The 12,480-nt window shown below is 48.5% G+C and overlaps 1 protein-coding gene across 1 annotated transcript; it reads right to left on the bottom strand.

Annotated features, from left to right (window-relative positions):
* Positions 1-3,478: 3,478 nt before the first annotated feature.
* LOC308158052 (nectin-1-like) lies at positions 3,479-11,937 on the bottom strand (the record flags this gene model as incomplete). The annotated part of the gene is made up of 5 exons (XM_080531642.1): positions 3,479-3,684; positions 5,337-5,485; positions 7,723-7,961; positions 8,090-8,199; positions 11,928-11,937. The coding sequence occupies 5 exons, from the start codon at positions 11,935-11,937 to the stop codon at positions 3,479-3,481; spliced, it is 714 nt and encodes a 237-aa protein (XP_080387768.1).
* Between the last annotated feature and the right edge of the window lie 543 nt (positions 11,938-12,480).

Genomic DNA, 12,480 nt, shown 5'->3' with positions numbered 1-12,480 from the left:
CTTCTGGACGGATGTATCGATGTAGGTGTTCTTTGCCAGGTAGGTACACAGCCGTCTGGAAACAGTGCTGAAGAAAACCTTTGCCTCAACACACAGCAGGGAGATGATGCGGAACTGGTCTAGCTGAGTGGAGTTTTCCTCCTTCGGGATCCAAACCCCTTCAGCCACTCTCCATTGTTCAGGTATCCTCCCCCTTCTCCAGAAGACTCGCAGGATTTTCCACAGACGCAGCAGGAGTTTGGGACAGTTCTTGTACATTTTGTATGAAGTGCCACTCGGTCCTGGAGCAGAGCTTGCCCTTGCTTTGCGGACAACCTCCCTGACTTCCTTCAGCTGCAGCTCCGACATGTCGAATTGCTCTTCCGGTTCAGGGGGGTCTATGAGGATGTTGCACTCTCCCAACTCCTGCTCTCTTGCGGGATCGCTGTACGTCTGCTTCAGATGATGGTCTATCTCTTCCTGCGAGGAGGCCAGTTTGCCACTGCGCTTCTGCCCGAGCAAATCCTTCATGAACTTGAAGGGGTTGGCTATGAATGCAGCACGTTTACGTGCCCTCTCACGCCGCCGCCTCCGATGCCACTCAGCCCGGCGGAGAATCCTGATGTTTTTCCGTAGGATGCACATTAGCTGGGCCAGGCCAGTGCGTTCCTTCTCTCCTGCCACCTTGTACTGGGACTTCAGCGCTTTCATCTCCTGCCTGATGTTATGGATCTTTGCAGCTCTTTGGTTCTTTACGTAAGATGTTCCGGAGCTTTTCTTCTCCTCCACGCCGAACCGTTCAGCTGCAATGCTGACAATGATTGTTGTCATCGCCTGTAGCTTCCTGTCAGCCTCGCCCTTCACCGTTACCTCCAGAATTTGGTCGACATCGTCATCGAACTGCTTCCACAGTGAAGTCATGCTAGCTGCTGGCCATTTGATCCACCTCCGGTCGGACTTGATGCTCGAGGGGTTAGACTGCAACACTTGGAGGTTCTGGGCACTATGGGGTGACTCCGGGCCTGGCACCTCCTGCGTCTCACCAGGTTGAACACCTGTGCGTTGTGTTGCTTCTACTCCTAACGGGCATTTCATCCTCGCTCGGTGGATCTTTAAGCCATGGATGTTCTTGCAGATTTTACCGCATGTACACTGCTTGCTCATAGTCGTTTGTCCATTGCCTAAGTCTGTTACCGTTGTGTCCGTCCGACTGGGGTGCTCATCCTCCCCCCCTCTCGGGCACCCCTGGGGGTATTTTTCCATTAAGTTCATCGTAGCTTTGTTAGGGTCCTCCTCTCAGAGGACACAGATTGGGTTGCCAGCCCGTTCTGCCCCCGGTCGCCGTCTCTCCGAGCTGTCACTGACTCTCCAGTAGTCACCACACTCTTCATGGTTGTCATCCAGTCTTTCCTGGCTGTCACTGATGACTCAGGGGGTTCGCTGTGTACATACATCTACTGATGCCTCTGGACACATCTTCAGTGATGTTCCTGGAATCATCGGGCGTTTCGGGTCTTTCAACATCATACACCCTCCTCCAGGTGACCCAGCCGGGGCTGATCAGACCCCAGCTTGTGTCCAGATGGCTAACTAGCTACCATGACTCCATGGCTCTCCTCTTTTGAGCCACAGCCATCTAGAGGCTCTCTCTGCCGCATTGGTGGTACTGCGGATGGCTCTCCTCTTTCTCTCTCCATCGATGCCCAAACTGCTGAAGGCTCTGGCCAAGGAACGGGCTGCAAATCCTCTGCAACCAACCTCTACTGGGAAACACCTCGCTCTCCACCCAGCCTGCTGGCAGTCACTGACCAGTCCCGCGTACTTGGAGAGCTTCCTCTCAAAGGCTTCTTCCAAGCGGTCTTCCCACGGGACTGTCAGTTCCAGCAGCACTGCTTGCCTGGTGGACTCAGAAAAGAGAACAATGTCTGGTCGCAGGGTGGTGACTGCAATGTGGCTGGGGAACTTCAGCTGATGTTCAAGGTCAACCAACAGCTGCCAGTCTCTTGCAGAGGTCAAGATGCCTGCAGATGTTTTCCTGGCAGGGGTTGGCTGCTCCCCAGCTCTGACAAAGGCGATGGTTTTCTTGGAGTGTCGGAACTGCTTTGCCCACACAAGTCCTGCACTGATGGCTTCAGCAATGGTCTTCAGGACTTGGTCATGCCTCCACCTGTACCGTCCATCTCCAAGGGCCCTTGTACAGCAGCTGAGGATGTGTTCCAGGGTTCCTCGCTTGGAACACAGTTGGCATGCTGGTGTCTCTGCTATGCCCCATGTGTGCAGATTTGACGGGCTTGGAAGCACATCATAGACTGCCTGGATGAGGAATTTGATGCGGTGAGGCTCGGCTTTCCAAAGCTCAGCCCAGGTCACCTTCCTCTCAATCGCATTCTCCCATCTCCCAATCTGGATTTTTTTTTTATTAATCTTGTGAGATTTATCAGAATAAGCCTGGATTTTCCTTGAGCGGCGTTGATGGAATACCCCCCAGCACTCTCAAATAAAAACATAAATGATGTTTTAATGCATAATCAGCATAGTCACTGTGGACACGTTTCTGCATCAATCCTTCTTCACCACAGCACTGTTCCTTCCTGAAACCCCTCCATCCCCTCTACCCCCCTTATAGGCTGCAGTTGCTCTACCGTAAATAAAAGCATAGAGCATAGATATACTATAATACTTTTTCTTGCGATGACTGATGGATAGATGATTCACTTACTTCAACATACTGTATATGTATTTGTTGTAAGTCACTTTGGATAATGGCGTCTGCTAAATGTCTAAAATGTAAATGTAAAAAGCACAGAGTGTGACACCCTCTCAAGCCAGAACCATGGGATATGCCGTCATTTCCGAAGCCGCCGCTGACAGAAGCTGTGTGATTGGCTGACAAGGCATGTTATGAAACAACACTTCAGTCAGACTCAGGACTCTTATGTAGTTTACATGTAAAGTTTAATGAAAACGGTAATTAGTTGGTTCATTAGTTGCGCCGTAAACGGATGGCTCCGCTCATGATATATAGCTCACCGCTTGAAGTTAAAACAACATTATATGTGTGAAATGTTACTAGTTATCCTTTAAGAGCACACACGTCTCCAAAAAACAGTACTGGGGGGGTTTTCCATCAACGTTACTAAAGGAAAACCCAGGCTTGCGAGACATCGTCAGGATAAACCTGGATTTTCTTTTAGCGACATTGATGTAATACCCCCCCCCCGCTGGTAAATCCGACAGCTTACGTTCCTCAAGCCACCAACACGTGGTGAACACACAGTGAAGAACGAGCAGGGAGTGAAGGGAAGTGAGGGAACATAAAGCCACAGCAGTGATAATCAGACACAGGTGCAGGTGATGAGTCCGTGGGTGAGGCGGCACAGTGGGCGGCCGGAGGGAGACACCTAGGGGGCGGCATTGGGAAGTGCGCCCCCCCCCCCCATCCATCCCCCCTCATCACCTGGGCAGCGCCAGGGTATCGGCGGTCATCCGCAGGTTTCGGTTAGTCTGCGACCTCAATGCGACCCTCTGGACCTGCTGGGGTTTCCCGTGCGACCGCCAGGTGGTGAACTGCGGCGGCCAGCCGGCGCAGGGCGTCTGCCATTGTCTGCAGTTGCTGCTCGTGACGCGCCAGGACGGCGCCCTGCGCTGCTATAGCCAGGCGGTTTTGCTCTGCGTCCGCTGGGGGGTCCGTTATGGCTGGTCCTTCTGTAGTGTAGTACACACACACACGCACACACACACACACACACACACACACGCAGGAACACGCACACAGGCAGTGTGAGGCCACTGGAGAACCAGTGTTCGGTGTTGTGTGTTGGATGGATGTGTGTGAGAGTGTTTGAGCAGAGAGAGAGAGAGAGAAAGAGAGAGAGAGAGAGTGAGAGCAGACAGAGAGAGAGGGCAGAAAGAGAGAGAGTGAGAGAGAGAGCAGAGAGAGAGAGAGCAGAGAGAGAGAGAGTGAGAGCAGACAGAGAGAGAGAGGGCAGAAAGAGAGAGAGTGAGAGAGCAGAGAGAGAGAGTGAGAGCAGAGAGAGAGAGAGAGAGTGAGAGCAGACAGAGAGAGAGGGCAGAAAGAGAGAGAGTGAGAGAGAGAGAGCAGAGAGAGAGAGCAGAGAGAGAGAGGGAGCAGGCAGAAAGAGAGAGTGAGAGAGAGAGCAGAGAGAGAGAGAGTGAGAGCAGAGAGAGAGAGTGAGAGCAGACAGAGAGAGAGAGGGCAGAAAGAGAGAGTGAGAGAGAGAGAGAGAGCAGAGAGAGAACAGAGAGAGAGAGAGAGAGGGAGCAGACAGAGAGAGAGGGAGCAGACAGAGAGAGAGAGGGCAGAAAGAGAAAGAGAGGGCCACCAAGCCCGTCACACGGACAGAACCAGAACCATGCCGAAGCCCGCCGGACACGTGTTTGAGATGGGAGGAGGAGGAGGAAAGGAGAGAGATACACAGGGCTAGCAGGGAAGAGAGAGAGAGAGAGGGAGGGTTAGAGAGAGAGGGAAAGAAGGAAGAAGACACCCAGCAAACCGGGTCACACCAAACGATCAAGTGGATGATCCCGTCTCAGAACCAAAGCGCCCTGACAGGAAGCTGTTAGAGAACATTAAGGACACGCGCTTGACGTTATGGTGAATTTGTATGTGTATGTCTAGAAAACATGAAGATAAAGATAAGCAGGAAGTATATTATTGTTACTATTATTATAATTGTATCATGTTGTTGTTATTGATAGTAATAATGATTAATATCATTACTTGCTGATTATCGTTGATTAATGTTGCTATTTTTACAGTTCCAATAATATGTTGTTGTATTGCCGCACAAAATGGCCGCACCGGCAAAAGATACACAAAATGGCTGATGAAATAATAAGGAGTTGGGGGGGGGGGGGGCTTGAAGGAGTTCAAGTCCAGAGCAAAACAACAAGTGGTATCAGTACATTCCTTACCCATGAGGGGTTCCACCCAGAGATGGGTCAGCTGAAGGGTCAGCTGGGTCAGCTGTGAGAGAGGCCCAGCCGTGACAAGACAGAAAAAACAGGTGAAACTTATCACTGGCCTGGAGCCATTCAATTGAATGGGAAAGTGTGTCCAAACTTTTGACTGGTACTGTACATATGGAGATTGACTCTCCATACATCACATCAGGAATGTGACTGTATAAATGTTATGTACCGACTTGTGTCCGGCAGTTGCGCCACGGAACGACTCCGCTTTTGTTGCTTTTACACAACAAAGTGTAAAATTATTCAATGAGAGGAAAGATCCCTAACCCAGCATCCTTATAAGCGACCAGTCTAGCCCTGTGTGTGTGTGTGTGTGTGTGTGTGTGTGTGTGTGTGTGTTCACGCGTGTGTGGCGTTGGACTCACCGATGACCAGGGTGGTGACCCGGGCGGTTCCTGACCCCAGGCGGTTCTTGACCTCGCAGACGAAGGTGGTGTTGACATCCTGGTCCACCTTCCTCACCCGCAGCCTGTTACCCTCCACCTCCACCATGGCTGGCATTGGCCCCGACATACTGTACGGGGGGGGGAGAGAGACTGGAGTCAGAGAGAGAGAAAGAGAGAGAAAGAGAGACTGGAGTCAAAGAGAGAGAGCGAGAGAGAGAGAGACTGGAGTCAGAGAAAAGGAGAGAGAGAGAGAGGCTGAAGTCAGAGAGAAAAAAAAAGAGTGAGAGATCTATCTATCTGTCTGTCTGTCTGTCTGCATGCCTGTCTGTCCATCTGTCTGTTTATCTATTAATCTATCGTCCAAAACCATCTTTAAACCTTTTCCCACACCAAAATAAATAAGACTTGCACCACAAACTTCCTTCCGCCATTATGTCCATCATGACGAGCTGAGACGTCGAGAGACATCAAGAGAGAACACGCCTTCTTGGGGTAGTGGTGGTCTAGTGGATACTGAGTTGGACTGGTGATAGTGGAGTTATAATCCCGCATGGTAACACCACCACTAGTGTGCCCTTGAGTAATATGTGCCTGATAAACGGAGGAGTGCGGGTGTATTCCAGAGAGGAGCTCATTGTCTTTCGGAGTCGAGCTGCTGCTCCACCAACAGGAGTGCCCAGTGAAATAAGGACACGCAGACGAGGAACGAGGGCTGGAGCGTTCGTGAGGGCGAGGGGAGACAGACAATGGTCCGAGCGGATAGAACCAGGAACAGCGGTAAGAACAAAGGAGGCGGGATCGCTGTGTTTGTTAATTCCAAGTGGTGCAAGCCAGGCCATATCACAATCAAAGAGCAAGTCTGCACGCCAGACATAGAACTGTTGGCGTTAGGTTTGAGGCCAGATCTCTGTCCGAGAGAGTTCTCCCATGTTGTGGCCGTGACTGTTTACATTCCCCCAAGCGCGGCCCCAGCGCGCGCAATTGACGTCATCCATTCCTGCATCGCGGGGCTACAGACTGCACACCCAAACGCATTTGTCATTGTGAATGGGGACTTCAACCACGTAAGTATGGAAAAGACATTGACGGATTTTACCCAGTATGTCACATGTAAAACAAGGGAGAGCAAAATACTAGACAAACTATATGCCAATGTGAAGGGAGCTTACACATCCACTGCCCTCCCGCCACTAGGGGCAACCGATCACAACATGGTCTGGATGGAACCAACATACACCCCTATCATAAAAAGGCTGCCTATCACCACCAGGACTGTCCAGCAATGGTCAGAAGACGTGGAGGAGGAGCTGAGGGCGTGTTTTGAAACAACCGACTGGGGGATGTTCCAGAGAGTCCACGGGGAGGACATAGATGGTCTGCTAGACTGTGTCACAGACTATATCAAGTTCTGCGAGGAGAGCATCGTCCCCATTAAAAAGGTACGGTGCTTTCCTAACAACAAGCCGTGGATAAATGGGAACATCAAGAACCTTCTGAAAAGGAAGAGGAGGCTGTTTAAGGCAGGGGACACTGAGGGAGCCAGGGCCGCTCAGAAGGAGGTGAAGAAGGAGCTGAGAGCAGCCAAAGAGGAATACAGGAGGAAATTGGAGGGCGTGCTAGTGGCCCACAGCTCCAAGGAGGTGTGGAAGGGTTTCAAGAAGATCACAGGCCACAAGCAGCCACATACTGTGGTGGAGGGGACCCAAGAGCAGGCGGATGACCTGAACTGCTTCTTTAACAGGTTTGACCAACCATCCCCCTGTCACCCCCCACAGCCCCCGACCCTCTCCTCCCCTCTCCAATGTACCGCACCCCTGGCAACAGTAGCCCCCACTCCCCCTGACCCCCTCACACCCCAGCAGCAATTGCCTCCCCTTACCAACACCAGGAGCCAGGGAGCATGCTTCACACCTGGAGACACCTGTACTCACAGCTTTATAACATCTGAGCAGGTGAGAAGGCAGCTCTCCAGGGTGAATGTGAACAAGTCCAGAGGTCCAGACAACATCAACCCCAGGGTTCTGAAGGTGTGTGCTGGAGAGCTGGCGGACACATTCCAACATCTCTTCAGTCTATCTCTAAGACTGAGGAGGGTGCCACAGCTCTGGAAGACCTCTTGCATCGTCCCAGTGCCAAAGAAGGGACGGCCCAGCACCCCAAACGACTACAGACCTGTCGCCCTGACACCACAGGTCATGAAGATCCTGGAGAGGCTAGTGCTGCAACACCTTAAGCCCCAGGTGAAGGACTTCCTGGACCCCCGGCAGTTTGCATACCAGGAGAGCATTGGGGTGGAGGATGCCATCATTTACATGCTGCACAGGGCCTACACACACCTGGAGAGGCCACAGAGCATGGTGAGGACCATGTTCTGCTGATGGTGCCTTGCTCGTTGCCTGAGGGGTAGGTGGCGTACTCGCAGGTGTAGCGGCCCTCGTCGGCCATCTTGAGCTGGCTGATGCGGATGGCGGGGTTCTCCAGCGTGCCCTGGATGAACGCCACCCGGCCGGACAAGGGCGAGTCCGGGAAGTTCTGGCCGAACACGGGGTGGAAGACGGCGATGTTGTCCCTCTGGCCCCCTGTGGGCTCCCAGATCCATGACACCTTGGGGAGGGGAGGGAGGGAGGGAGAGAGGGAGGGAAAGGAGGGAGGGGATGGGAGGGAGGGGAGAGGAGTTAGAGGCATCTATCTATCTATCTATCTATCTATCCATCCATCCTGTGGTAGCGTACCTGGGTGAGCTGGATGTGGCCTCTGTCCACAAACTGACAGTGCAGGTCCACAGACTCGGTGGAGTACGCCCCCACCTCTGTCTCCATCCTCACCCGCTGACACAGCACCACTATGGGAGGGGGAGAGAGAGGGAGGGAGGAAGGAAGGGAAGGAGGGAAGGAGGGAGTAAGGGAGAGAGGGAGAGAGGGAGGGAGGGAGGTAGGGAGGGAGGGAGGAAAGGAGGGAAGGAGGGAGGGAAGGAGGGAGGGGGGAGGGAGAATTAAACCAAATGAAATGATGAGAAAACAAAAAAAGACTTGACCCATTGAATCAAACGAAAAACAAAGCAAACAGGAATACTGTCTGGGCCTCACTCATCCATTCATTCCAGGAATACCAGGAACATTCTGCTAGTCAACAAGGAGAATATAATAAACACAACACCACCCACTCGAAACAAGCAATGTTTGCTAACAAATTATAGGTATTTAGTGATCCTACAACTGTTGTTTGTGATATTGAGTGTCTTCAACACTTCAACTTTCGTAATATGTGACACATGGGTACTTTAAAACTTCCAAGTTGGTGTTATGAAAAAAACCTAAAACTAGATATTGTTGAGACAATAATTTTCACTTTCACTATTCGACCCCTTCGAGTGAGCGTGTGGTTCGCACGTTCACCAGCTGCCGTCACATAATTATGCAACAAAACTGGAAAACTATTTTTTCCCCCAAAAATATGTGTTTTCCTGATTTGCGAAGATTGAGAATTGCCCAGTTGCTGCCCAAATCACCAGACCATGTCACATACTACTGTATAAACATCACATAATAGCCTGGCCAAGGTTGATCAGTCCACCAGACCTGACACATGAGAGAGGACAGAACAGCTATAGACAGAACAGTTATAGACAGAACAGTTATAGACAGAACAGCTATAGACAGAACAGTTATAGACAGAACAGTTATAGACAGAACAGCTATAGACAGAACAGTTATAGACAGAACAGTTATAGACAGAACAGTTATAGAACAGTTATAGACAGAACAGTTATAGAACAGTTATAGACAGAACAGCTATAGACAGAACAGTTATAGACAGAACAGCTATAGACAGAACAGCTATAGACAGAACAGCTATAGAACAGCTATAGACAGAACAGTTATAGACAGAACACCTATAGAACAGTTATAGACAGAACAGCTATAGAACAGTTATAGACAGAACAATTATAGACAGAACAGCTATAGACAGAACAGCTATAGACAGAACAGCTATAGAACAGTTATAGACAGAACAGCTATAGAACAGTTATAGACAGAACAGTTAGACAGAACAGCTATAGACAGAACAGTTATAGACAGAACAGCTATAGACAGAACAGCTATAGACAGAACAGCTATAGAACAGTTATAGACAGAACAGTTATAGACAGAACAGTTATAGACAGAACAGCTATAGAACAGTTATAGACAGAACAGCTATAGAACAGTTATAGACAGAACAGTTATAGACAGAACAGTTATAGACAGAACAGCTATAGACAGAACAGCTATAGACAGAACATCTATAGAACAGTTATAGACAGAACAGCTATAGACAGAACAGTTATAGACAGAACAGCTATAGACAGAACCGTTATAGACAGAACAGCTATAGACAGAACAGCTATAGAACAGTTATAGACAGAACAGTTATAGACAGAACAGCTATAGACAGAACAGTTATAGACAGAACAGTTATAGACAGAACAGCTATAGACAGAACAGTTATAGACAGAACAGCTATAGACAGAACAGCTATAGAACAGTTATAGACAGAACAGCTATAGACAGAACAGTTATAGACAGAACAGCTATAGACAGAACAGCTATAGAACAGTTGTAGACAGAACAGTTATAGACAGAACAGCTATAGAACAGTTATAGACAGAACAGCTATAGAACAGTTGTAGACAGAACAGTTATAGACAGAACAGCTATAGAACAGTTATAGACAGAACAGTTATAGACAGAACAGCTATAGACAGAACAGTTATAGACAGAACAGCTATAGACAGAACAGCTATAGACAGAACAGTTATAGACAGAAGAGTTATAGAACCGTTATAGACAGAACAGCTATAGACAGAAGAGTTATAGACAGAACCGTTATAGAACAGTTATAGAACAGTTATAGACAGAAGAGTTATAGACAGAAGAGTTATAGAACAGCTATAGACAGAAGAGTTATAGACAGAAGAGTTATAGACAGACGAGTTATAGAAAGAACAGTTATAGACAGAATAGTTAGACAGAACAGCTATAGACAGAACAGTTATAGAACAGTTATAGAACAGTTATAGACAGAAGAGTTATAGACAGAAGAGTTATAGAACAGTTATAGACAGAAGAGTTATAGACAGAAGAGTTATAGAACAGCTATAGACAGAAGAGTTATAGACAGAAGAGTTATAGACAGAACAGTGGGGGACCTTAAATCTCTTTTAAAAAGCATGCTCTAATCCTATTACACTATGAACAGTGAAAGCCTGGAATTGTACTCGTAAGATAGAGGGTCGTGCTGAATTAACTTCTCCCCTTACTCCAATTCTAGATAACCCCGATTTTGAACCAGGCCGTGCGGACAGGGGCTTTAAGAAACTGCATGCAAAAGGCTTGAAGGTATTCGGGGATATGTTTCAGTCAGAAACATATGTTTCAGTCATATGTTTCAGTCAGACCTCAGTCAGAGGCTCACCTTCCCACCCGAAATTGCAGCGACCAACCTGCGCCCAGACCTAGTCCTCTGGTCCAAGTCCTGCCGGCGTGTCTTCATCGTAGAACTGACGGTCCCATGGGAGGAGGCCATCGATGAGGCATTCGAACGGAAGAGGCTGCGCTATGCCAACTTAGCAGTCGAAGCAGAGGGGCGGGGCTGGAACGTGAAGGTGTGGCCAGTGGAGGTGGGCTGCAGAGGCTTTGTAGCCAGCTCCACCACAAGGCTCCTGAGGGCAGTAGGGATCAGAGGACAGGCCCAACGGAAGGCAATCAGAGAACTGTCCACTGCAGCAGAACGGAGCAGTCACTGGCTGTGGCTGAAACGTAGGGACCCAACATGGGCTCCCAAATGACCACGTGGTGCCACCGTGCGACACACACCCAGGCCTGATCAGCCTGTGGTGGGCCAACCTCGGCAGAGGGTGTCTTGTGATAACTGGCCGAAACACCCAATGAGGTCGGGGACCACAACTGAAGATGTGTCGTACTGGTGGCACCAGGTGATCATTGCCAAATTCCACTCCACCCAAGAGGACATCTCCAACTCCACTCAATTGTTGTGCTGAATATTTAGGGATTTTAACAACCAGTCCTATTAAGAATCCAGGGGCAAACTTTACTGTCTCTCTCTCAGCTAGAGCATCAGCTCGGCCTTCTCAAATCGGATCATTTTAAATATGTACAACTTAAACATTTTATTGTTAAGGACAGCACATTAATGTTTCATCTCTATTTTACCGCCTACCTCCCTGGCCACTAAAGTGGCGTGGGAAAGAGATCTGGGTATCTCTATTGGAGCCCCAGACTGGCAGCAGGTCTGGACATATGCCAAAGATATATCTGTTTGTAATCGGTTTAAATCAACTCAACTAAAAATTCTCCACCGTATACATATAACTCCTGCACTCAAAAACAAAATGTATCCAGATTCTTCCCCAATGTGCTGTAAATGTCAAACCTTTATTGGTGATTTTATTCACTGTTTTTGGTCATGTTCGAAGATACAGAATTACTGGTCAAGTGTAGTAGACGAACTGACCTTTATTTTTGATGCACCTATTGAGCTTAACCCTGTAAATCTGCTTCTTGGCTTTACCGACTGTCATATTACAAGACCCAGTCATAAGAGACTGTTTAATTTGCTCACTTTTGCTGCAAGGAAGAACATTCTACTATACTGGATTAAAGAAGCCTCTCCTTCAAAGAACTCCTGGCACAACATTATTATGAGCTGCATTCCTTGTGAATTTGTTACAGCAATGTTGCACTCCAGAACTGACCATTTCCACAGTATGTGGGATCCATATCAGGCCTTTATTGGCCCAAGACTGGCCTCTACATTACTGCAAGGACTGCGCAGTACATAAGTGGCTCTCCCTGTTTGTTTTTTTTAGCTCTGAGATCATGGATGGATGGCTGTCTGATTATGATTATTATGTTCACGCCCTGCCATGCATACCCCCCCCCAAAAGAAATGTACCTTTGTACCCAGATTAGTATTATTATTTATTTTTATTTTTAATGTATTTATATATTTTTATTTTTGTTTGTCTGCTTCATTGTTTGTGTATTACTTGTATCTTGTTTGTTTTTGTTTTTTCCCCGTTTGTGGCGTCTGTCTCTCCTGTTGTTTGTTTTTCTGTTCAAGT

This window comes from Nansenia antarctica (assembly GCF_963989245.1).
Source record: "Nansenia antarctica genome assembly, chromosome: 5".
Lineage (NCBI taxonomy): Eukaryota > Metazoa > Chordata > Actinopteri > Argentiniformes > Microstomatidae > Nansenia > Nansenia antarctica.
This window is presented reverse-complemented; position numbering and strand designations above follow the sequence as displayed.